This window comes from Amborella trichopoda, chromosome 1, assembly GCF_054954075.1.
Source record: "Amborella trichopoda isolate Santa Cruz 75 chromosome 1, AtrichopodaSantaCruz75HAP2 v2.0, whole genome shotgun sequence".
NCBI lineage: Eukaryota > Viridiplantae > Streptophyta > Magnoliopsida > Amborellales > Amborellaceae > Amborella > Amborella trichopoda.
Genome location: NC_142336.1, coordinates 8,120,914 through 8,143,990, shown reverse-complemented (window position 1 = coordinate 8,143,990; position 23,077 = coordinate 8,120,914). Strand labels below are relative to the sequence as shown.

Below are 23,077 nucleotides of genomic sequence, written 5' to 3'. Positions count from 1 at the left end.
TCACAATCCCAGTCTGTGGATTACAGGTCCTCCCTTAAAGACGAGTCAAGGTCACCACGACTTGAGGCGACCATAGCTCTATGGTGCATAGGGATATCTCTCGCACATACATACGCTTCACCCAAAGGTGGATAACTGGCTTTCCGAACAATCTATCGATATGTATGCGGTGTGATGAATCATAGATGAGGTTTTGGTCCCGTCTCTGTAGGCCTACCATCACACACAAGGGTCACACAGTCCCTCGGCTCATTCATCTAGGCATAAGCTCCAACTTCATCAAGGGCTAACCTAAAAATGTTTCTCGGTTTATTCTTTATGCCCAGGTACCTTGGATTTTCCAACCGACTGGCCTAGATCGTCAAGCACAGTCCGGTATCAGCAAACATCATTTGCTTAGTATGGTCCTCGAGAGACCACACTCCCACTGAGTTTGTGTTCCACTATAATAAATGTTTTTCATTACATACTCATAAGGCTTTTAAAGGCCACATAAACCCAACATCTCCCACTTGGCCTTTGAAGGCCTTACATTCTCTCTTTCTTACTTTATCTCATTCCCATCTCTCTCACATGTCTTACAAAAATATTTGGGACAACTCCTATAGTCAGAGGGTCTGCAACCAGCAAATCTGTAGATATATAGCTGATCTCTATCTCTTTCAATCTTATCTCATTTCTCAAGTGATAGAAGTATGGTTTAATATGCTTGAAATTCTTATGAAACCGAGGTTGTTTAGAGACACAAATAGCCGCCGTGTTGTCGTAGAAAATTCGCACTGCCTTACAACGTATAGGATAAAAATTAAGTTGATTAAGAAACTTCTTAATTCACACGGCCTCTTTGGTTGCTATACAGCATGTCACATACTCGGATTCCATGTTGGACAAAGCCACGATATCTTGTTTCTTTGACTCCCAATAAATCGCACCCCCTTTAAGCATAAACACATACCCAGATGTAGACTTCGCATCATTTGGATCCGCGAGATAGCTTACATCTGAATATCCCTCTATTGCTATTTCAGTTCCGCCCTTATATGTGAGCACATAGTTCATAGTTCCCTTTAAATATCTACGAATTCTTTTTACTGCTTTTCAATACTCCTCTCCTGGATTGCTTTGGAAACGGCTCACCAGACTCATGACGAAGGACAAGTCAGGCTTTGTTCCCGTCATGGGGTACATAAGGGACCTAACTGCACTCCTGTATGACTCTCTCCATGGCTCTTATATCCATGTCTTCGGTAGGACACATTTTATTACTAAGCTTCGTCTTTTTGTCAATTGGGGTTGAAATGGGCTTACACATACTCATATCAAACTTTTCTAGTATCCTCTTGCAGTAGGTTGCTGGGAACAGTTGGATCGTCTTCTCTCTCCTGTTTCTTATTATCTTGATGCCCAACACATATGAAGTTTCTCCAAGATCCTTCATATCGAAGTGTTGTGCAAGGAAATTTTTCGTTTCTACTACTAGGGCAATTGAGCTATTAACAATTAGCATATCATCCACATATAACAATATAAAGACCACATCACTCCCACTGACCTTTTGATATATGCAATAATCTTCATTATTTATGGAGAACCCTGCAAGAGCAAGGGTGTCTTGGAATTTTATATACCACTATTGCGATGCTTGTTTTTGGCCATAAAGGGATTTATTTAATTTGCATACTAAGTTTTTTTTCCCTTTTTCTTCAAATCCCTCAATTTGGGTCATGTAAATTTCTTCTTCTAAGTCCCCATTTATAAATGACATCTATTTGATGAACCTCAAAGTCAAAATGGGCTGTTATAGCTATAAGGATTTGAATGGATGGAAATTTGGCAACAGGGGAAAAAGTTTCTTAATAATCTATCCTTTTTTTCTGGGTGAAACCCTTTGCAACCAACTTAGCTTTGTATTTTTCTATTTTCCCTTCAGAGTTCAACTTTTTCTTGAAAATCCACTTACAACCAATGGCTTTACGCTTTTGAGATAGAGGTACTAATTTTCATACATGGTTTTGGTTAATGGAAGCATACTCGTCCTTCATGGCTTCTACCCAGTATTCTCTTTTAGGACAGGTCAAGGCTTCACGGCGAGTTCTACGTTCTGAATCTGGATCTTCCCCAACCTTATCAAAATGTTCTCCAAGGTAGACAAAATGTTCTAGGTAAAGAAGTGGTCTACAGACTCGGTTACTTCGTCTTGGTTCAGGTAAAGGTTCATTTTCTTTAGGGAGTTCAAGATCAGGTTGGGTTGGTTTAGAAGTTTCAGGTTTAGGGTCTCGAACTACATTCTTGTTTTTGGCTTCCTCATAAAAATCGACTTGTTTTCTACTCACCCTTGCTTCAAGGAACTCTTCCTCGAAGAAGTGAGCATCGCGACTTTCAATAACCGCACCTGTTTCAAGGTTGTAGAATCGATACCCCTTACCATGATCTGGGTAACCAATGAAAATGGTTTTGACAGTTTTGGGTTGCAATTTGGTTCTATTTTGACGTGGGATAAGGACATGGGCTGAGCAGCCCTAAACTCTCAGGTGTTCAAGGGAGGGAGTACAATTGTGAAAATTTCGTGAGGAGTAAGTGGAGTAGCTTTTGTGGGAGTCCGGTTAAGCATGTAACATGCCGTTAATACGGCCTCTCCCCAAAACTCTCAGGAGAGATTTGCATGCCTCATCATACTCCTTACTATTTTCACTAAGGTCTTATTCCTTCTCTCAGCTACACCATTTTTTTCAGGAGTATAAGGCATGGTGTATTGATGGATGATTCCATTTTCAATGCACAATTCTTTGAAAAGTTCAGGTGAATATTTCCCCCTTTATCGGTTCTAAGGATTTTAATTTTCAGGTTGGTTTGATTCTTGACCTTGGCCTTATATTCTTTGAATTTTTCTAGGGCTTCTGATTTTGCATGAATAAGGTACACATGGCCATATCGCGAGTGATCATCTATAAAAGAGATAAAATATCTTTTTCTACTTTTGGTGGTCACATTCATAGGTCCACATATGTCACTATGAATGAATACGCTAGTAGCTCTTTTTGCCCTGGTGGTATTTTTCTTATTAATTTTTCTTGTACACAAGACTCGTACACTTTCGATAAATCTCCTTTATAATTTTGAATCCCATCCGTTTTCAATCTTTCCATTCGTTTGATATTAATGTGTCCTAACCTCATATGCCATAGGGTAGCATCCAATTCATTAGGGGACGAGACATAAGCAACATTCTCTTTTATTTCAATAGTAAATAGCCCATCTACAAGTCATCCAGTCATGATCACATCTTTACCCTTTTTTACTACCACTTTCTCCCCAATGAAAGTGATTATGAATCCAGCCATAGACATCTTAGGAATCGAAACCAAGCACTTCCTCATAACAGGAGCATAAAGTGCTTGCTTTAGGATCAAGCTGCTCCCACTTTTCAGTTTCAGCTCAAAATCTCCATCTCCAAGTACATCAGTCGTCTGATTTCCTCCCATGTAAATATGCTGTTGTCTTGGCCCCATGGGAGTGAAAGAACGAAAACCATCCTTGGTGTTTGTGACATAGGCCGTAGCCCCTGAGTGAAGACACCAAGAGGCTCCCTTGGGGTCGGCCAGCATAGACTCAAAATCCACACATGCCAATTCTTTGTTGGTCCATCCAGATTTGTTGAACCGAGAACTATTGGCTATGTGGCCCACCTTCTTACAAATAAAGCAAGTTTGAGTCTCTCCTTGCTCCGTTATTTCTCTCCTTTTGAAATCTCTTTTCTTCCCAAAATAATTTCTTCCCTTTCCTTTCGTAAATTTAAAAGAGGGTGGATTTTACCATATGTGCAGCATCCCTTGGAGTTTGCCTTGAATTTCTCTTCTTTTTTTCGGATTTGATTGTCGTAATGAGCTCCTCCACTTTTGGTGAATTTCTTCTAGCAAAGAGGGAAGATGTAAAAGTCTCCCTTGAATTAGGAAGTGAATTCATAAGATGAATCACTTGTATAGATTCATTGGGTTTCATGCCTGTCTTCTAGCTCTCTGACTAGCACGCGAAAGACGTGCACATGATCTGCAAACTTGGTACCTTTGACTATCTTTGACTCATTATACCTCCTCATAGCCATGGTTTGCTTTATAATAGAGGTTTCAACATACTCTCTCTCAAGTTTATCATAAATCTCACTTGCAGTATATATTGACTGATACTCAGAAGCATATGAGTCAGTCGTGGCAAATAAAAGAATGTGTTTGCATCTCAGATTCCTCCTCTTCCAATTGACGTACTCATCTTCGATTTCTTAAGATGAGTCGTCAATTGGACGACGAGGTCGGTCCTCAAAGAGGACCTCATGCAAGTTTTCCTCATAGAGCACAAATTTGATTTTTCTTTTCCATGAAGCAAAGTTGGTCCCATCAAACTTTTCGGCTTTCAGAATCTTTGAAATGAAAGTACGAGCAGCCATACCTTTCTATTCTCAAGCAAAGAAAAATAAGAAAAGGCTCATAATGGCAATCAAGTAAAACCAGCTCTGATACCAATGAAAGAAAGACCTATGTGATATTTTGCCAGGAAATACGATTTTTTTTTTTTTTAATGATAATAATAACCCCTTTTTAGTTTTGCAAAAAGATCACTTACAGATGGTATTGTTACAATCAATAAATATTTTAAAATAAAATAGCACAACAATAAAATAAAACTCAACCACTTGATGCCATTAATTCAACCTAATACTATGTTTGAGAATATAAAAATAAAAGAGAGCAAGTAAGTAAAAGAGAAGATGTCAGAGATTACCTCAACCGAGTTTATTACACCGCACACTGAGTCACCATATCCAATGGCGCGGGATCAGCGGTCTAGCTTCAATCTCGAATCGAGAAAGCTAATTTCGGCCAAACTAGATAACCACTCTTAAATCTCTACAAAACCCTAACCCCAAAATTAACTAAAGTTTTAACCTTGATTTCCCAAACGCTTAGTATCTTTAGGTCAAGAGAGAGAGTACTAGACCTAGGGTTGGGGCGTGCCCCTATGGAACTTTTATAGAGAGAGTTAGAGAGAGAAAATTTGAGAGGAGAGAGGAGCGTGGCCCCTAAGGAGGAGAGAGAGATGTGTGTAGAGATGGGGTGAGCACCTCTATTTATAGTGAAATTTAGGTCTACGGTTTCTTTAGGGCTTCCCATAGTTTGCCTCTTTCTTGAGATTGAATATGGACCGTTGATCAAGGTGACTTGTGGGGTGAGAGATCTGAGTCATCCATTCCATAAATGAGCTATCAACATTATGGAAGGTGCATGAACTATTATCCCCCTTTCTTTAAACCATTTTTCCATCAAGATATTTAAATAAATTAAATCCATTAAAGATATCATGCATTCCATAAAATTGCATTATCCATCTCATATATTCTATAAGAATATATCAAGTTAATATTTACTATCTTAAATAGATAAGATATGGTCAATATTTACTATATTACAAATTGACCATATGTCATAAGATACACTTTCCATATTTAAATAACTTGAACACAAAGCTATCAAAAGGAATGCGAAGGGGTGGGGTGTGCCACCCCTATGTGGCACATGTGGGCCCCACCCACATGCCACACGGTGGGCCCATGTGCACTAAGGGCTCCCATGAAATTTTATAAATTAAATAAAACAATTTAATATATATTTGAATTTTTTTATAACTTTGTAAAATCAATAACTGCATTTTTATAAGTTCAAAAATCATAAATAAAATATTGAGAGATTCATAAAAATTTAAATAATAAAACTAAAATCATTTCAATAATAAAATGAACACAATTACATTAATATGATGGGAAAAGGATCCTTAGGGTTTTAAGAATTCAATCTGTAATTATGGGGTACTCCACCTTCAACTGTGGACTACAGGAGACACTTGCTTTATCGAACCGACCCAGTGTTTTTCAAGACCCAGAGTTCAAGCAAGGGCTCACTAGCGGGTCTCCAAAGTCTGGCCGATGAGTCAAGGGGTCACAATCCTAGTCTGTGGTTTACAGAGCCTCCTCTAGAGACGAGTCAAGGTCATTACGATCTAATGCGACCATAGCTCTTTGGTGCATAAGGGTATCTCTCGCACATGCATACGCTTCACCCAAAAGGTGGATAACTGGCTTTTCTGAACGATCTATCGATATGCATGCAGTGTAATGAATCATGGATGAGGTTTTGGTCCCCGTCTTTGTAGGCCTACCATCACACACAAGGGTCACACAGTCCCTCGGCTCACTCATCTAGGCATACGCTCCGACCTCATCAAGGGCTAACCCAAAAACCCTTCTCAGTTTATATTTTATGCCCAGATACCTTGGGTTTTCCAACCGACTGGCCTAGATCGTCAAGCACAGTCCGGTATCTGCAAACATCATTTGCTTCGTATGGTCCTCGAGGGACCACACTCCCACTGAGTTTATGTTCCACTATAATAAATGTTTTTCATTACACACTCATAAGGCCTTTAAAGGCCACATAAACCCAACAATTATGTTACAGGATTCTTGTGGGAGAGGATTCAGGCACATCATGAGAGGAATCCAAATGAGTTAGATTCCACATGGCCATATGTCTCAAGAATCCTTTCTGCAGGATTCTTCAGAGTGGAGAATCCTCAAGAATCCTTTGTTTAGGATTCTTTAGAGCGGAGAATCCAGACATGTCCATGTGTTTCCCCTACCTCTGTCCAGTTGTGTTGGACAAGGGTATGGAGGCTAGAGTGAAGAATCTACATAAGATGATTTCTATGACTTCACTTCAAAAACCTTCATAATGCAAAGCTTCATGAAAGTTTATGGGAAGTTTACATCTTTTCTTTTTCAAGTAGTGTTGATCTGTAGATCTGCGAATGTGTTGTGTGCAGAATTTCATACATATGATGTTCAGTTAATCTTTGAGGCAAACTGTTGAGTGTGGACATCACAACCTCCTCTTTTAGCCTCCATTGATGTTCCATGAAAATTTGGGAGCTCTCCTCTTCGAATCAAATGGATTTCTTTATAATAGTTTCTTCTAAATCTTGTATAAGATTTATATTCTTTGGATTCGGGTTGGTTTTTGATGTAGGGAAATTTGAGGAAAACAATAAAATAAGCAAGGAACAAGCCAAACACAAGCACAATTCGAAGAAACCTAGGGTTTTTTCTCCATACCCCAAGCTAGGGTTCTAAAAGCCTAAGCGTTTCTCTTTTTCAATTTTTAAAAATCCTGTGTAGTTGACCCTCTCAAGTCCCCCCACACTCTATATATTACAATTCAATGTTCTAGGGCTATATATGTCCATACAATGATTGAAATGACCTATATATCATAACTTAAACTTAAATTTCATAATGACAAATTTACCTCTATGAATAATACTCATGAATAGTATTTGTGAATAGTTCCTATGAAATAAAAAAAAATTATAAAAATCCTTGAATCCCTTAAAAACTAAAAACCCTAGAAATATGCCCTAAAAGCAAACTATAATATACATCCTTTAAAGTTGAATAAAAAAATAAAATAACAATTTTTCCCCCATTCAGTTTTCTGTGAAAACTAGGCTAGGAGAATGCTTTCCCTTGTTTAAAAGTCGGGGGACATAACAATTTTGCCCCTTGAGTGCATGTCTGCCCTTGGGTAAGGGCAGCTCCCAGACAGACGCCTGGGCCCTTTTAACAGTTTATGGAAATATAATGCGTTGGAATTTGGATCCTCGGTGGACAATTAGGTGATTTGCGAGTATGGTTTGTTGCAGATTTCTGTAATTGTGCTGCAGGATCTGCGGTATTAGATGAATGGTCATGTGGGTCGCCTATGGGTATCAAGCTGTCGGCGACTTCTGGTTGTAGCATTCATTGTACCCTTTTCAACTTGAGCTTTGTTGGTCCTCTCTTAATTATCAATGTATCTTTCTGACAGAAAGTGTACATTGTGGACATGATCCTCCATTATTATACATGATATCAGTTTATTTTGTGAGATACATATAAAGTATAATTAACAAAACTGAAAAATGCAATTCAGTTCCATTATCTCAACTTAGAAAAAAGCCATTATATTTTTTATAATTTGTACAATATGTGTTTTCTAGAGTTTTGTTTAAATTTTAGAGAAATGTCATGACGTGTATAACAAGTGTTGTATTTTTCACATATAACAAATGATGGCATATGTGTATGATATCAATAGCTCTTGCCAAATAACATTTGCCTAATATTGTGGTGTTCATTGAAGTTCTCACACCAAAAATTTACACCTCGACAATATTCAAAACTTCTTTCTGGTGGGCTTCTAATCATAAGTGCCACCTGTCTGTATGCATGTTTGCAATTCTGAGTTTGTTATACTTTTTTCAATTTTCATTCTGGCGATCAGAAATATGTCTCTTATAGAGATTCAATTTGTATAGGGATTATAATTTGTAATCATTTAGTGCCATACGTGTGACTGTGATATTCTAGGTTTTAAGAGTGACAAGATGTGGCAATCGGTTTGTTTTATCATGTATTAATTTATGACCTTCTTGAACAGAATCTCTGTGAATTTAGCTTTCATTCGTGACATGGTTGATTGTGCTCTGACATATGAGATACCTCCAATGACTAAATGTGACTGCTCTGTGATATTGTCTCACTTGTCTAGGTTTTCTTGAATTTGGAGTCAACACCTGATACTGTGTTTCGCACGGATACTGTAAAGTACGCACTGATAGGTCTGATGCGGGATCTTAGGGGGATAGCTATGGCAACAAACAGGTTATTTATCCATATGATGTTGATCACGATGTTGATCATTTTTATTTGCTTCCAATGGATTCTAGTTATTATCTTTTGAGCTTAACAATAGCATATTTGATGGCTTGTGTTTTGTCTGAACCAGCCGTAGAACGTATGGTCTTCTCTTTGATTGGTTGTATCCCACACATATGCCGCTTCTCTTAAAGGGCATAACACTTTGGACAGACACACCAGAGGTTAGGCAAAATATTGACGAGTGTTATTGCTCCTTTTGGAAGTCACAGGGTTCTTTTATTTTGCCAGATCAGACAATTTTGTGTTGTTACCTGTTTTTTTATCCTTGTGTATATTGTTTGAGTGATAAACTGCCGTCGTTATTCTTCTGAAATGTTGGCATCTTGACATCCATTTTGCTCTGACCTTTCAATTTAATTTTCTTCCCCCCCCTCCCTTCTCTTAATTTAGTTCTTGTGGAGGACTATGCATTCCATTATTTAACATCTCGGAATTTTTATTTCTTGCAATTGGCAATGTTATCTGGCTTTCTGCTATGGTTTACCTATTTACGATGGGTTATAGGTATAAATTTTACGTTGATATGGATTGTTGATTTTAGAACCTCCGTGTGGTGTATCATGAGCATGAGGATCTCATTTGTATATACTTTGACCTTGTGCACGCAATTCCCACTTGGCTCTCTAGATATATCTTTCAGTGAGCCTCACATGTCTTCCTTATTTTTGTCATTTATATTCTCAGAATAATTGTTTGACTAGATGTAATTTAAGCTTTTTAATTATTGAATAAATTATTATTTAAATAATGGTCACAGCGAACTGTGATGCCATATGGTCTTTAAATTCTCAAGATGTGCCAGTAGTGTTCTTAAAATTTTTGCTGATGCAATGAACTTGTTATTTTTAATAGTTCCGCCAACTAGAAGCATATGTTTCTCTTTTTAGAAGTCAGCCTATGATTTTGTGGCTGAAAACTTAGTTCATTCAGTTCTGTGCAAGTTCACTCTTCAGACAGCTTGCTATCATCAGATTTGGACTCATGGACTCCTGTTTGTAACTTACCAAGTGTTGTCTGAAATCATGAAGTAAAAGAGGAAAGAAAAAAGAGATCCCTTTGTGTATGTAGGTGCAAAGTTGTATCATATTGGTGTTGCAAATTGTCATGAAAATAGTTGAGACTTGAAGTCAGGAATGTTTAAATTCTTTTTCTCTTTTTGTAAGAAATATTTATTAATGCTTTTTAGAAAGCATAAAAAAAGATGAACCAGAGATGTCACAATGGCATATCGGAAGCCCTGGACACTAGCAACTTGTCATGATCCAAACCTATATGGGCTAAAGGATCTAATCATCTTCCATAACAAGTTGGCGTTCCACCCTGTTAAGCAAGTCGTTAGGCTGGTAATAAGAGCTTTGGCTTCTGGAATTGCAGAAGTCCGTCGATTCTAAGTATGTCAAGGATATTGCTCCTCTCACAAGTTCTTTTGTTGACTTCCTATATGACAGACATTGATAGATATGGGATCTCCCAAGTTCCTCTTTTCCATGAACAAGGTGCAGCTCGAAATCTGAGTTAAATAAACCTCAATGGTTCATTCATGTTTATGCTGGGTGCCTTTAGGAATGCCTTTTTGAATAATTATGGAAAACATTTTTGTAGTTTCCTTCTCAAACGTGAAGAAGGCACAGTTACCTTGATATTCTATTTGGCTCACCATCTTGGCTTTTGAGTACTGTATGTTACTTGTCCCCTCAAGGCATTATTGTTTTATTACTTTAGTTATTAAGGGGCCGTTTGGGTACGTGGAAATCTATTATGCTACAATAGATTACAAGGAAATATGACATTTACATTGTTTGGGTACGCTTTAATAGTCAGAAAATGGAAAGAGATTACCCGAGATTACTTGAGATTTCTCCAAAAATAACGAAATCCATTACGTGCGGTGAGGGATGAAAAATCTATTACGAGTTTGACGGGTAATCTTTGGAAATCTTTTGCGTGCGTCTTTCTGCCTTATCCCCGATTAAAAAAACATTTCCCTCTCTCAAATATACGCTATATTGTATGATTATTACGGTATGTAGAAAGTGAAAGTAGGGAATATGAAAAGGGGAATCTAAATTGATTTGAACAGGTGTACGAGGACAATTTTCTACTGCAATCATAATAAAAAATTTCTACATCCCTCCCTCCCTCCCCAATTTGGTTGTAGCCCTCATCTGACTCTCATATAAAAACAAAAAAAATTAATAATTGGTAAGTGAAAGTAAGGGAAAATCTAAATTGATTTGAACAAAATTTTTTAATAAATGGTAAGTGAAAGTAAGAGGAAATCTAAATTGATTTGATCAGTTGTAGAACTTGATGAGGGACAATTTTCTACTGAAATCATAATAAAAAAATTTCTACATCCCTCTATCCCCAATTTGTAGCTCGCCATCAGGTATGGTATAAAAACAAAAATAATAAAAATAATAATTGGTAATCGATGAGAAATTACACAACACAATCATAATAAAAAATTTTACACAACATAATCCTCATAAGAGATTAGTAAAAGCTCAATTGAAATAAGATACCTCTTTAGTCTCCTCCAATGCTTCAAAATTTTCTACTGCAATTACCAAACCTTCTAGTTTACTAATCAAACTTTTTCCCATTTTTTAACTTGTACCATAAAGATTTTGATTTTGGTATCATAAATTTATTGCTTATTTGAAATTATATATAGAGAGACATTTGAAAGACTTTTATAAAAATTAAATAAAAATAACGCTTATCACAATAAAATCATGTTATTCCAATCATATTATTTCTATAACTTATCATGTTGAAACCAAAGTCTAATCATATTAGCCAAACATAGTCATATTTGTCATATTTGGATGGTAATGCATTTCTCATATTTTTTCCATACATAGCCAAACAATAGCAATGTATTTCCCTAGTTGCATCTAAATACTACCCAAGCAGTGACAATCCATTTGCAGGTAATGTATTACGCCCGTAATATATTTCACAGACAATATATTTTCAGGTATCCAAACGGCCCCTAAATGTATAATTTCGTTTAAGCATTTTAGTATTTATTTCATAGCATTCTATAGCACCTGTTAATATGTTACTAACAATAGATGTTTATTATATATCATAATAAATCATGTGTGTTTGTGTACATATATAATTTCTATATGGCATTGTATAGATTTATGAGAATTTATTAAAAGTAATAGTATTAGGATTGGTCATATTTCCTGAGAGACACCATAAGGCCTAATGAAGATGAAGCTGCATTTTTGCTGAAACACATGTTATGCATATCCGTCATTCAACATACTGACTTATTCCATGTGATGGACTTGTTTGGGCTCTTGTTTATTTTAACTTGGACATTGAATCATCCTAAGTTCTGTCCAACGGAACCACATATGCCGCATTCTGCATACTGACTTATTCCATATGATGGACTTGTTTGTGCTCTCGTTTATTTTAACTTGGACATTGAATCATCCTAGGTTCTGTCCATACAGAACCGGGGAGGAGCGATACTATTTCTTCAAAGATACTTCTTACTTTTTTTGAAGTTTTTTTAATAAAGGAGGATGGAATGTCATACAAAGGTTGAAAGATATATATTTTGACATGCCTTCGCTGACTAGAATGGAAGCTAATAAAAGATGATGCTTTAGAACAATACCTGTGCTTTTGTTTCAGAAACACTCATGGTGCTCTTAAAGTCATGTTGATATTTCTTTGGTACTCCCATCCCTTTATGTCAAAATGTCTTGGAATATTTTACGAGCGACCTCCAAGGTCTTCACATGCTTCTAAGGCTCACAAAATATGCAATGACTGCAATTAAGGTTTAACGAGTTATTGAACCAAGTTTTGCTTCTATACTTATTACATTTCTTGTTTGTTCTTTTCCTCCAGTGGCATTTTAAAGGGTTCATCATCCATAAATTTTATGTGACAGCTATGAGATACATGTTATATGGTTGACAGTCAGATTATCTTTATATCTTTATGTTAATATTGTAATGTTTCTTGTATAACTGCTGATATCCATACAGTTGTCTCTTTCTTCCTCTGGGAAAGAGAATTGTGCATCTTTCTTTCCTGATAAAGAGGGAGAATCCTGAATGCATGAGTTGGGAACTGAAAGTTGCTCCTCTTGGTTCTACAAGGTTTGATCCTGGTGCAATAATTTGTACAGGTTACAACTCCTCTGTTAAAGTTTATGTCGGAGTTTGTTTTAAATAAAGCTCAGCGTTTGACTTTTGACTCATCATCTCCAAATGGAATTCTATTGTTCCGGGAAGTTAGCAAATTAATTGTTGCGTACGGCTCAAGAATATTGTCCCTTCCAAATGGCAATGACATTTATGCATATAAATATAAGGGTATCTGGATCTCATTGACAATTCTTTCAAGAGGTATGCTTTGATGTCTCTAGAGTTTGTCATTCAAGTTTTATTCTTCACTAGTTGACTATAAGCATCACCATTGTTTTGTATGTTAATGTCCTTAAAATCAATGTCAGGATAATGGAAGTACTTTAATCAATGATTATTTATGGAAGTATTAACAATAGAATTATATATGGAAGTATTGTACTGAATAAGTATAGAATCTTTTATGTTTGCATTGCCTGTATCAAAAAGTAACTGCAAATATTAACCTCCTTTTAGTTTAGAGCTTGCTCAGATTAGTTTATTTGTTCATTCCTCAATTGATGCATCTTAATTTTTGTAGTAATGCAATCTTTTATTAATACCCACGCAAAGAAAAAGTTCTTTTAACTGTCTTTTGCTCCTGGTTGACTGTGAATCTATAGTTTGTTGTTGGAGACTGAAAATAGGCATTCATTTGCACAAGATCAAGGATTCTTATTAATTTGTCAGGTACTCGTTACGTATTTTCTGGGACACAAAATTGGGTGCTGAAACCTAATATCCCTCATCATCTGGAGTGATTGCATTTGCTCCCATATGCGCATCTTGCAAATTTGCTGATTGATTGACCGATACTTGCATATATTTTGTTTTCACTGTATTTTCATGCATCTGTTTGATTTTGATCTGGATTTTGTTACTATATTTGAACTTTATTATTGCTCCCTTGAATTGGGATTCCGGCGCCTGGCTTGTTGTTTATGGTGTTGATAACAACAACATTATGCAGCTGAAATCTGGCCATTGACCTACCAAAAAATAGAACAGTATGATATGCCTTCCTCAAAGTTGCATGAGTATTAGTATTCAGCTGTCTTAGGAACTTGAAGATAACAATTTTGCAGTTTGATAAATAAACCTACCATGGACTGCTTGGAATTTTGGCAAAATTAAATGTTGACATAAAAACATAGTCGTTATGGTTTTTTTTCTTGTTTTAAACAAGCATGAGACAGAACTTGCCCAATCTCAAATACAATACTAGCCAAACAGAAAATGAGAACATCACCTTGCACCCACCTAATCACAATAAGTACTCACAATAACTAGAAATCCACATAAAAGTTCCCAAGCACCCTCAGCCCTCGGAGAAGAGCCGTGGCGTCCATCTTTTGATCAGATCTGCATTCTCTAAGGGAATTGCATATCTGACTATCTATATCATTGTTAAGCACGCCTGCTGGGGTTGCCTGATCCTAATCCAAGTTGACTTTGGAGGTGCCATCAAAGTTGTCCTCATGTAAAAAGTTGCCAGTGTCAGCAAAACACCTAGCCTCTTAGATCCAATGTGAGTGAAGCACTTACCCAAACATGGTGGCAGGGTAGGGCCTACTTTTCCCCCTGGTAGGCTCTTTCCCAATTCCATTTGAAAAGAAAAGCCAGCACTACCTTTGTTTGTATTGTTAGATAATTCATGGCACCTACCTCCTCTTCTGACATTTGCCTTCCCTTCAAAGTTTGTGAATTTGTTTCAACAATTTTCTTTGATTTCATGGTCATGTTGAGTTTAATGGGACTTATGTTATTTCAATTGCAGCATTATCTGGGAACTATGTCAACTTTGGTGTTTTTGAGCTCTATGGTGATAGAGCACTTGCCGATGCCCTTGATATTGCTCTTAAGATGACATTATCCATTCCTCTAGTAGATATATTGGCATTTCGGAAGGTACTATCTGTTGCTCACTGGTCTGCGTGCAAAACTGATTACTCTTGTCATTTTTTATGATTCCAAAATTCACTGCATCACCAATTTATCGTTCTTGTCTTTTTCTTAATAAATTTGCTTTGGAGTTATGCATTTGGTTGTGTAGAATACTACTGACTTGTAGCTTTGTTGTTGGTGTGAGCTCATTTTATTGAATGAGAAGAATAGCATATTTTGCTTGATTGTGAGATGACGTACTTATTTCTTATTTTTTGGTAACCAAATTCATTACTTGGTAAATATATGCTTCAAATCATGCTCCGCATACAGATATGCAGAGATGTACAGCATAGACACACAAATATATAATAAAGGAGCAATGTGAGCACTAAGAGTATGAGTCCACTGTGAATCCAACAAACCAGACTCGACACCTAAAAATGTTTATTGTTAACCATATCTTCAGGGTGCTCCCCTGATTTTGTTAAAAGATTGCTTATATATTGGCCTCTCTTGAAACATGCCAAAAGAAAATTCTCATGTGTTGACCATGTTAATATACAGGACATTTTTTAATCATAGACTTGTTGAGTAGAGATAGGTTTATTTCTTCTAAATATTTTGTGTAGGTAAAGCAGTGTTCAGGGACTTAGCCGAGTCAACTCGGACATGGCTCATTGCTGACCTGAGAACTCGGGTAAAACTCTGGGTTGTATCAACTTTTTTTTATAAAAATTATATTAAATTATAAAATTGATGTATAAATATCTTTTATGTAATTTTACTGATTTTGATGATGATTTGTTAGTGTCTGTTGTCATATACCCTATTTTCATATCTTCCTCATTTTTTTTGGACTTTTCTGAAACACCTTCAACTGTAAATCAACTTTTTCCAAATTCATGTTTTGTGTATTTTTTCCCATCTTATTTGGACTTTTAATGTTGTTTTTAGTTTACTATCGTTTACTATTTTTATTTTATTTTGAGCAGTTTTTATTTTTATTTTTTTATTTTTTTGGGCTCTTTTGTTCTATACACTGCTCAGGCATGTCCAGCTCGTCTCATCCGAGTTACTCGGCTCCATCAGGGCCCGAGTCCCTAGTCTGAGCCAAGCTCTCGATCATTGAGTTAAAGTAATGAAAATTTGAACTTAAGAAATATTAAGCTAAAGCACTTAAAAGTAGAACTCGAACTTTAGTAAGTTTGGGAAGAACTTTGAATTAGTTATTATGTTTCGATGTATTTTATGGTGTGATAATGTTGTTTAAGTTTAACTAGTTAAAGTAAGTTTGTAATTTTTTTTTTTTTTATTGGTTCTTAAGAACGTCATAATTTGTTTGTAATTTTTTAGTTTTTTTTTTTATTGGTTCTTCAGAACCTCATAATTTCTTCTAATTATGCAATATGTGAATATCAATGCTTAGAAACTTGACTTTGGAGTCTTACCATTGAGCCATTCAAGTTAGATTGGTCAAAACACGGCTGAGACCGATTGAAACTTTCATCAAAACAATTTTATTTCAAAAAGTCTGTCAGAACATAATCAAAGGGAAGATTTGCGGCCCAAAGTGGCCATTTATGGCAGGAGGTGGTGCGACTTAAATACAGGTGCCTCCCAAACGCTTGGCTTCCTAGCGGGAGGGCCTCTAACAATGCACCTTCCCTCTCTCTTCCGTTTGGCTCGCAACCCCCAATCTTCAGTTGCTGAGAATTTCGAACCCTCGGCACTTGGGAGGGTATGGTCCCCGAACTTTAGGAGGCCCCCCCTTCGGGCCTGGATAAGGTTATTTGGAACCCCACCTCTTCAGGGGTATTCTCCGTCTCCTCTTTCTACAACACCCTTCTTATTGCCACCCAGGTAGCATCCACCTATCCAACCTCAGTGAGCAAACTGTGGTTCTCTCTTGTCCCTTTCGAGAATACATTTCTTCAATTGGCTTGCTATCCATGAGTGGGTCTTGACTGTAGACAAACTACAAAGGAGGGTATGCAAATTCCCAACTGGTGCATCATGTTCTCTAGCAAAGTCGAGTCCAACAACCACCTCTTCCTGCATTTTGAGCTTGCCTTCGAACTTTGTGGAGCTATCCTACATCGTTTTGGGTGGTATTGGACCATTCCACAGTCTGTCCCCCAATTGCTTTCCTCTTGCCTGTCCCCTCGTGGGCTAAATTAGTCATTCTCCTATGGAGCTACTGTTGCTGCTTTCCTTTGGGTCCTCTGGTTGGAATGGAACCAAAGGACCTTTAGGGGGGAGTATTCCCACACTGATACGCTATTGGAGAAGGTGCAATCACTGGTCATTTTTTGGGTGACCAACCACAAAATGTTTAAACGCTTCTCACTCACAGACTTCCCTCAAAATTGGGGGGCCTTTCGTTTCCTTAAACCCTTCCAGTCCCTCGGGCCTCGCTTTGGTCTCCCCCCGGCAGTGGACAAATTAAGTTAAACTTTGACAGATGCTCCATGGGCAATCTCTGCCCGTCAGGCATTGGGAGGATCTTCTAAGACAGTACCAGCCACACCATGTTCTCCTTTACGCACTTTTTGGGCTTGGATACTTTGATAGATCCTGGGGCAATTCTTTGATAATCAAAGTGGATGCTGTGAATGCCATTACTTGGGCCTCTAGATCGGCCCCTTGCCCTTGGAGGTCCTATCACATTTTTTAAGAGAGTGTTTACAGAAGTAGGGATTTACATTTTGTCTGGAGGCACACCTGGAGGGAGGCAAATTCCATTGCAGATGCCCTAGCTAAGGAGGGTGCGAGTTCCAGCCCCTAGGGGACCCTTTCGATAGCCTCTTGAACTGTCTCAACCAACCCACACCTGGTTTGATCGTTTAATTTACACCTTTTTGGCCTATGGTTTGTGTATAACACTTGTATAGATTTTTGCACCCTTAAGAGTTTTGGCATCGAGCATCTAACTTGTTGGTAGCCGATTTTTTTTATAATCTTCTTACTCAATACAACAGTTAGCATTCTCAAAAACATAATCAAAGGGAAAAATCGATTATGCTTGCTTGGGGGCATACTTTGGCGAAGGATCATGGAGAATGTCCGCCATCCAACCAATGTTGACAGTGGAGGTTAGATGGTGGATGCAAATGTTATACTATCCGTTTCCTTGCTACTGTTAGACTTTACATGGGAGCTCCTTCTCTATTCTAATTTTAATTCGGTAATGTTGATTGGATGGAGAATCCCCCTTAAGGCATGCTGCGCCATGCTCCATGCGGAGCATAAAAAATGCTTCCTAAAATAAATTTTAGTGAGATTATTGTGGATAAAAGATTTTTTATGAAGTCCTAATGTCCCAAACATGTTGCCAAATTGACCAACACAATTACTCCTCACCTACTTTGTGAGAGAGATATGTACGATGGAGCGATAACTAGTGTACGAACAACTAGTGGAGAGACGAGTGAGCTTTCAGTGACAATAGGTCTACATCAAGGGTTAGCATTGAGCTCGTACCTCTGTCTTAGTTTTGGACGACTTAACTAGGGACCTACATGATGAGGTATTGTGGTGCATGTTGTTCGCAGATGACATAGTTTTGATTGATGAAACCCGAAACAACGTCAGCACAAAGTTAGAACCTTGGAGGGATGGTCTAGAATCCAAAAGTTTTAAAATTAACCGGACTAAGACGGAGTATAAGGAGTGCAAGTTTAGTAATAATTGGAGTAGAGACGAGGAAGTAGTTAAGATTGATGGTTAGAAAGTACAAAAAAGACCACACTTTCTATATCTTGGGTCGATAATCCAAGAAAATAGAGAAATCGAGGACGATGCTCCACACAAAATTAGAGCTGGGTGGGCGAAGTGGAGATGTGCAACTGGAATTTTATGTGATCGACACATACCAATGAAGCTGAAGGGCAAGTTCTATAGGACAACGGTGAGACCAGCTTTGCTTTATAGGGCGAAATATTAGGCAGACACAGAACAATATACCCATAGAATGAGTGTAGCGATGAGGATGTTGAGATGGATGAGTGGCAAGACAAGAAGGGATAGAATACAAAATGAATCTATTCGAGAGAATTTAGGTGTGGCACCAATAGGCAATAAAATGAGAGAGAGTAGACATAGGTGGGCTGGCCATGTATGGCGCCGATCAAGTGCAGTACCTGTTAGGAGGTGCGAGTTAGTTCAAGTGGAAAGACTGAAAAGGGCAAGGGGCAGGCCCAAAAGGACGTGGTTGGAAATAGTCCGAAAAGATATGGGGACTTATGGCCTCACTGAGGATATGGCCTTTAATAGAGCAGAATGAAGAACCTGTATTCATGTAGCCGCCTCTAATTAATTGGGAAAAGGCTAAAATGCTGATGATGATGCTGAGTTACTCATCACCTACCATCCTTCTTACGGATTTGGATCCTTTTGTGGATGTCCTTTTTCTGCTTGACGTAGAAACCCTATATAATTTGGAAAAAGTTTATATAAGGATGCAACCTTATAATGTAGAACTACGAATGCACCTCAAAAATCCATTGGAAAAGGTAGTTTTAATATTGAAAAACCCTTTGATTGATCATCTCAACATCGAGATGTATGACCATGAAAAATAAAAAGATTTTAAGTCTCAGAAATAGTGCATTTTACAACATATTACCTACACCGTCTATTTTCAAGATTTTCATATGTTTATAGATCTACTTAATTTTAACCATTTTTTAAATTTAAAATTTTGTAATTAGATATAAAAATAGTTTTTGAGATAATCCTAAGAACATTTTACATGAAAATTATATACCATGATAAAATTTGAAGGTGCATCTTACCTCTACAACTATGGATGCATCCACATGCCAACTGCACCCATATAATTTTCGTTAATTTGTAAGTGGCCCTTACAGATCAAAGGGCTTTTTTATGTGATTCATAGAAACATATTTCCTGGCAATGAGCACAATAGAACATTATTCAGCCATTAAAGTGGTCCAATTTTTCTATGTACCTGCAATGACTCTTACATGTCTTCGGTCAAGTTTTCCCATGTTGTCACGGTTCCGCTTGTCGCTTAGATTGATATTAACTAGAATCTATACAAAAACATATTTGTGTTTTCCCCTTCTATTTTGTTATTGCATTTTTCCATTTAATTTTTGGAGTTTTTTAAAACATATCTCCTCTCCTCTAATCTCAATCGATTTTTACATCATGTTCATGGGCAATGATTCCTTGAACAATGTTTAATTATCACTTACAGAACCATAAATCAGAAAGTTGTAACTTAAATATTTTTAGCGAACTTGATGCTAATCTACTTATTTAATTTGATCTCTGTAAGTTTCCTGCCCTATATATGTTGGTTTCCTGCTCAGTATCATACAGCAGTGTCATTTGGTTTACGGACCTCATACTATGTCCTTTTTTGTGTTCTGATAAGTTCTTGTGTCTTCTTCTTACTTGCCTGTGTTTATTTTTTAACACATTGTGGCATCATATGTGGTTCTGTTTCCTGGACGTAGGTGATCTAGGACCAAAGTCGAGATGGTTTAGGGTTTTAAGGGACTACAATTGGATTTGATAGAAACTATAATTAGGATGATTAAGATGTCATTGGTTTGGCATATTCCCCAGTACCCGCTCCCATGCCTTTGTTGGTTCAAAGAGCAAACTTTTGTGAGTTCAGTTCTATCCTGGTGGTCTTGCTTCTCGACCCAGGGCTGAGCAAGATTCAGACTTGAGAAAACATTGTAGCTGCTCAAGGCAGCTTTAAGACAATGGAGCCACAACTTACCTAGAAACTTCACCGCAAAGAAGGAATCACTATGACATGAGATTGATAACCTAGTAACATCATGTATAAGAGCTGAAATAGCAGTTGGTCTCTCCATGGCATCACGTAGCCATACATGAAGGGGGAATTGTGCAGATTTAGCAGCTGCACCTAGGAATAATAAGGAGGCAAACCGTTTGAAATACATCGTCGGTTTTCAAACGCTGGTCTTCCACCTGGGTGGCCTTCTCTTCTTAATTTAATTCTTCACTGATCGAGTTTTCATAGGCATCTTGCACACAGCTATTTCCATAGCTGCTTTGGCTAACCTACTTGTGTTAGTTTGGGAACAGGTACCCTTTTTTGAACTACACAGAAACATCGGAAATCAGGGGATTCATGGACAGCTCCTCGCACCAAAAATCTCAACACACTTTCGTTACCTTTTGGGAGCCCTATATCCCATAGAAACAGTAAAAATATAGAGAACTTTCGAGAATAAATAACAAGGAACTTTCTAGAATAAACAACGAGGACAAGAGGGCAAATCTAGATACCTTGTCCTAAAACAAGAGGAAACCTTTCGGCACCAGCATTCAAGAATTAAATGGCTTAAAGTGGGAGATAGAAACACAATTTCTTCCACAAATTGCAATTTTTTTTTTGATGCTGTTAACTGTTGTATTAAGTGTGCAGAGCCTCTTGCCAAAAGAATAGACTACCTCAGAGGAGCAGCCCTATACAAAAAATGTGTTGACCGACGTACTAGCACTCTAAAGCACCAAGTGGGCTTATTCATACGCCCATTACAAGTATGAAATATATAAAAAAATAAAAAAGCTTGTCTTTCATAGACCCGAGGTACTGGCTGACGCTCCATCTTTAGCCAGTTGATCTGCCAAGGCGTTGGATGCCCACTAGGTATGCCTCCATAAGACGGCCATATCCCTGCAAAGGTGAGTAATCTTGTGATAAATTGAAGCCAAATACCAGGGGGAGTCGCAGAGCCTATTGCCCAAGTGATAATATTTTGTGCATCTCCCTCCATGATTAGTGGTTGACCCCAAGAGGGGTTGAAGAGCTTAAGTCCAATGAGGAGAGCTAGTGACTCAGCAAGTTGGGAGTTGGTGTGGCTGATATTCTTGGAGGAGAAGGCAAGTAGGTTGCTTTGGTGGTTTCGAAAAAATCCCACCCACTCCTTCCAGTCCGGGATTTCCAAGGGAGCACCCGTTGAAAGAGGACCACACCTGAGCAACGATGGATCTGGGAGAAAGAGGAAAAATGGGGAATAACAAGAGTTTCTTGTAGAAGGAGCCCACCGAGAAAGAAGCAGAAGGGGAAGGTGTCCACACCAACAGTCAGGCTCAAAACAGGCAAGGAAGTTTGATTGTAGCAAGGAGGACAAGGAAAGGAAGTCCGTGGTTTCGGTATTAGAAAAAGGGCGTCTGAAGGATTGGTTCCAGACTCTAATGTTGCCTGGGGCTGGCATCTTGTTCGCTATAGAAGAGGACTTGTTGGTCACAAGGGAGAAAAGAGAGGGGAAACGGTCCTTGATTGGGGTGTGACCCAGCCATAGATCGAACCAAAAGCAGATGCGATGGAAACAAATGTTTTTCTGGAAGAGAGTGAGAGAGGAGAGGAAAGACTTCCAAGCCCCCAATGCTTTGCTCAGGGTTCTCCCTTCCACAAATTGCAAATTGCAGTCATGGAATAACGCGTTACCCATATCAAAGTGGGTAACGAAACTTTGATGAATCCAGTTAAATCGCCACAACCATTGTCTCTTCTAAGATCCTTTTGCAGCAAACGCCACCCATCGCCCACATCTGACTGACTTCTCCGTTCTGGTGGCCCCAAGTGATAAGGCTCTCTGGTTTGTACGACCCTTCTTGAAAGATGAAATCATGCACGCCATCTCTGACCTGGATCAGGATAGAGCCCCAGGACCTGATGGTTTCCTAGTTGTTATTTTGAACAAATTCTAGGGCATCACGGTTCCTGATGTGCTACAACGTTCTTTAATTAATTCTACTGTTGGGGCAAGGTACACAAAGCTTGTCTATTGACCAAAGCATGGCCTATGGCGTGCGTTTATAATAGCTCGACTTCTAGTCCAATCTTGACTAAGCAATTGCAAAGATGAAACTCAACTAAGGAAATCTAATCAACTAAGGAAATAAAAAAGAGCAGGAAATACAACTAAGACTCAAAACCATTATAAGGAACTCTTAACTAAACTCAGAACAACTTGAACTAGGATTAGGGAATTCCTAATTAAATTTTAAGACCTAATTAAAGTTATGATTCATCTCTAATTCCTCTGCTAGTGTTTTGACCATGATTTGGAGCTGTCGATGCTCAAACTAGGAAAAATGCTTAGGGGTAAGGGTTATGGATCTCAAAGAGCTCATTGAATTGAGCTTTAGACCACCAAAAACCAGCTTCTAAGCACAACATGGTGGGTGTCTGAAGCCTAATCGCACCAATAATACT

At 37.9% G+C, this 23,077-nt stretch overlaps 1 protein-coding gene across 26 annotated transcripts in view; it reads left to right on the top strand.

Annotated features, from left to right (window-relative positions):
• The window catches only part of LOC18442853 (ARM repeat superfamily protein), a 74,330-nt gene that overhangs the window by 39,907 nt on the left and 11,346 nt on the right, over positions 1–23,077 (top strand). For all 26 annotated transcript variants that reach the window (XM_088860167.1, XM_088860193.1, XM_088860187.1 and 23 more), the window contains 4 exons: positions 8,634–8,746; positions 8,871–8,964; positions 12,966–13,185; positions 14,741–14,871. In XM_088860167.1, coding sequence (XP_088716293.1) covers positions 8,634–8,746; positions 8,871–8,964; positions 12,966–13,185; positions 14,741–14,871 — 558 coding nt within the window. The remainder of the gene's footprint in view (positions 1–8,633; positions 8,747–8,870; positions 8,965–12,965; positions 13,186–14,740; positions 14,872–23,077) is intronic.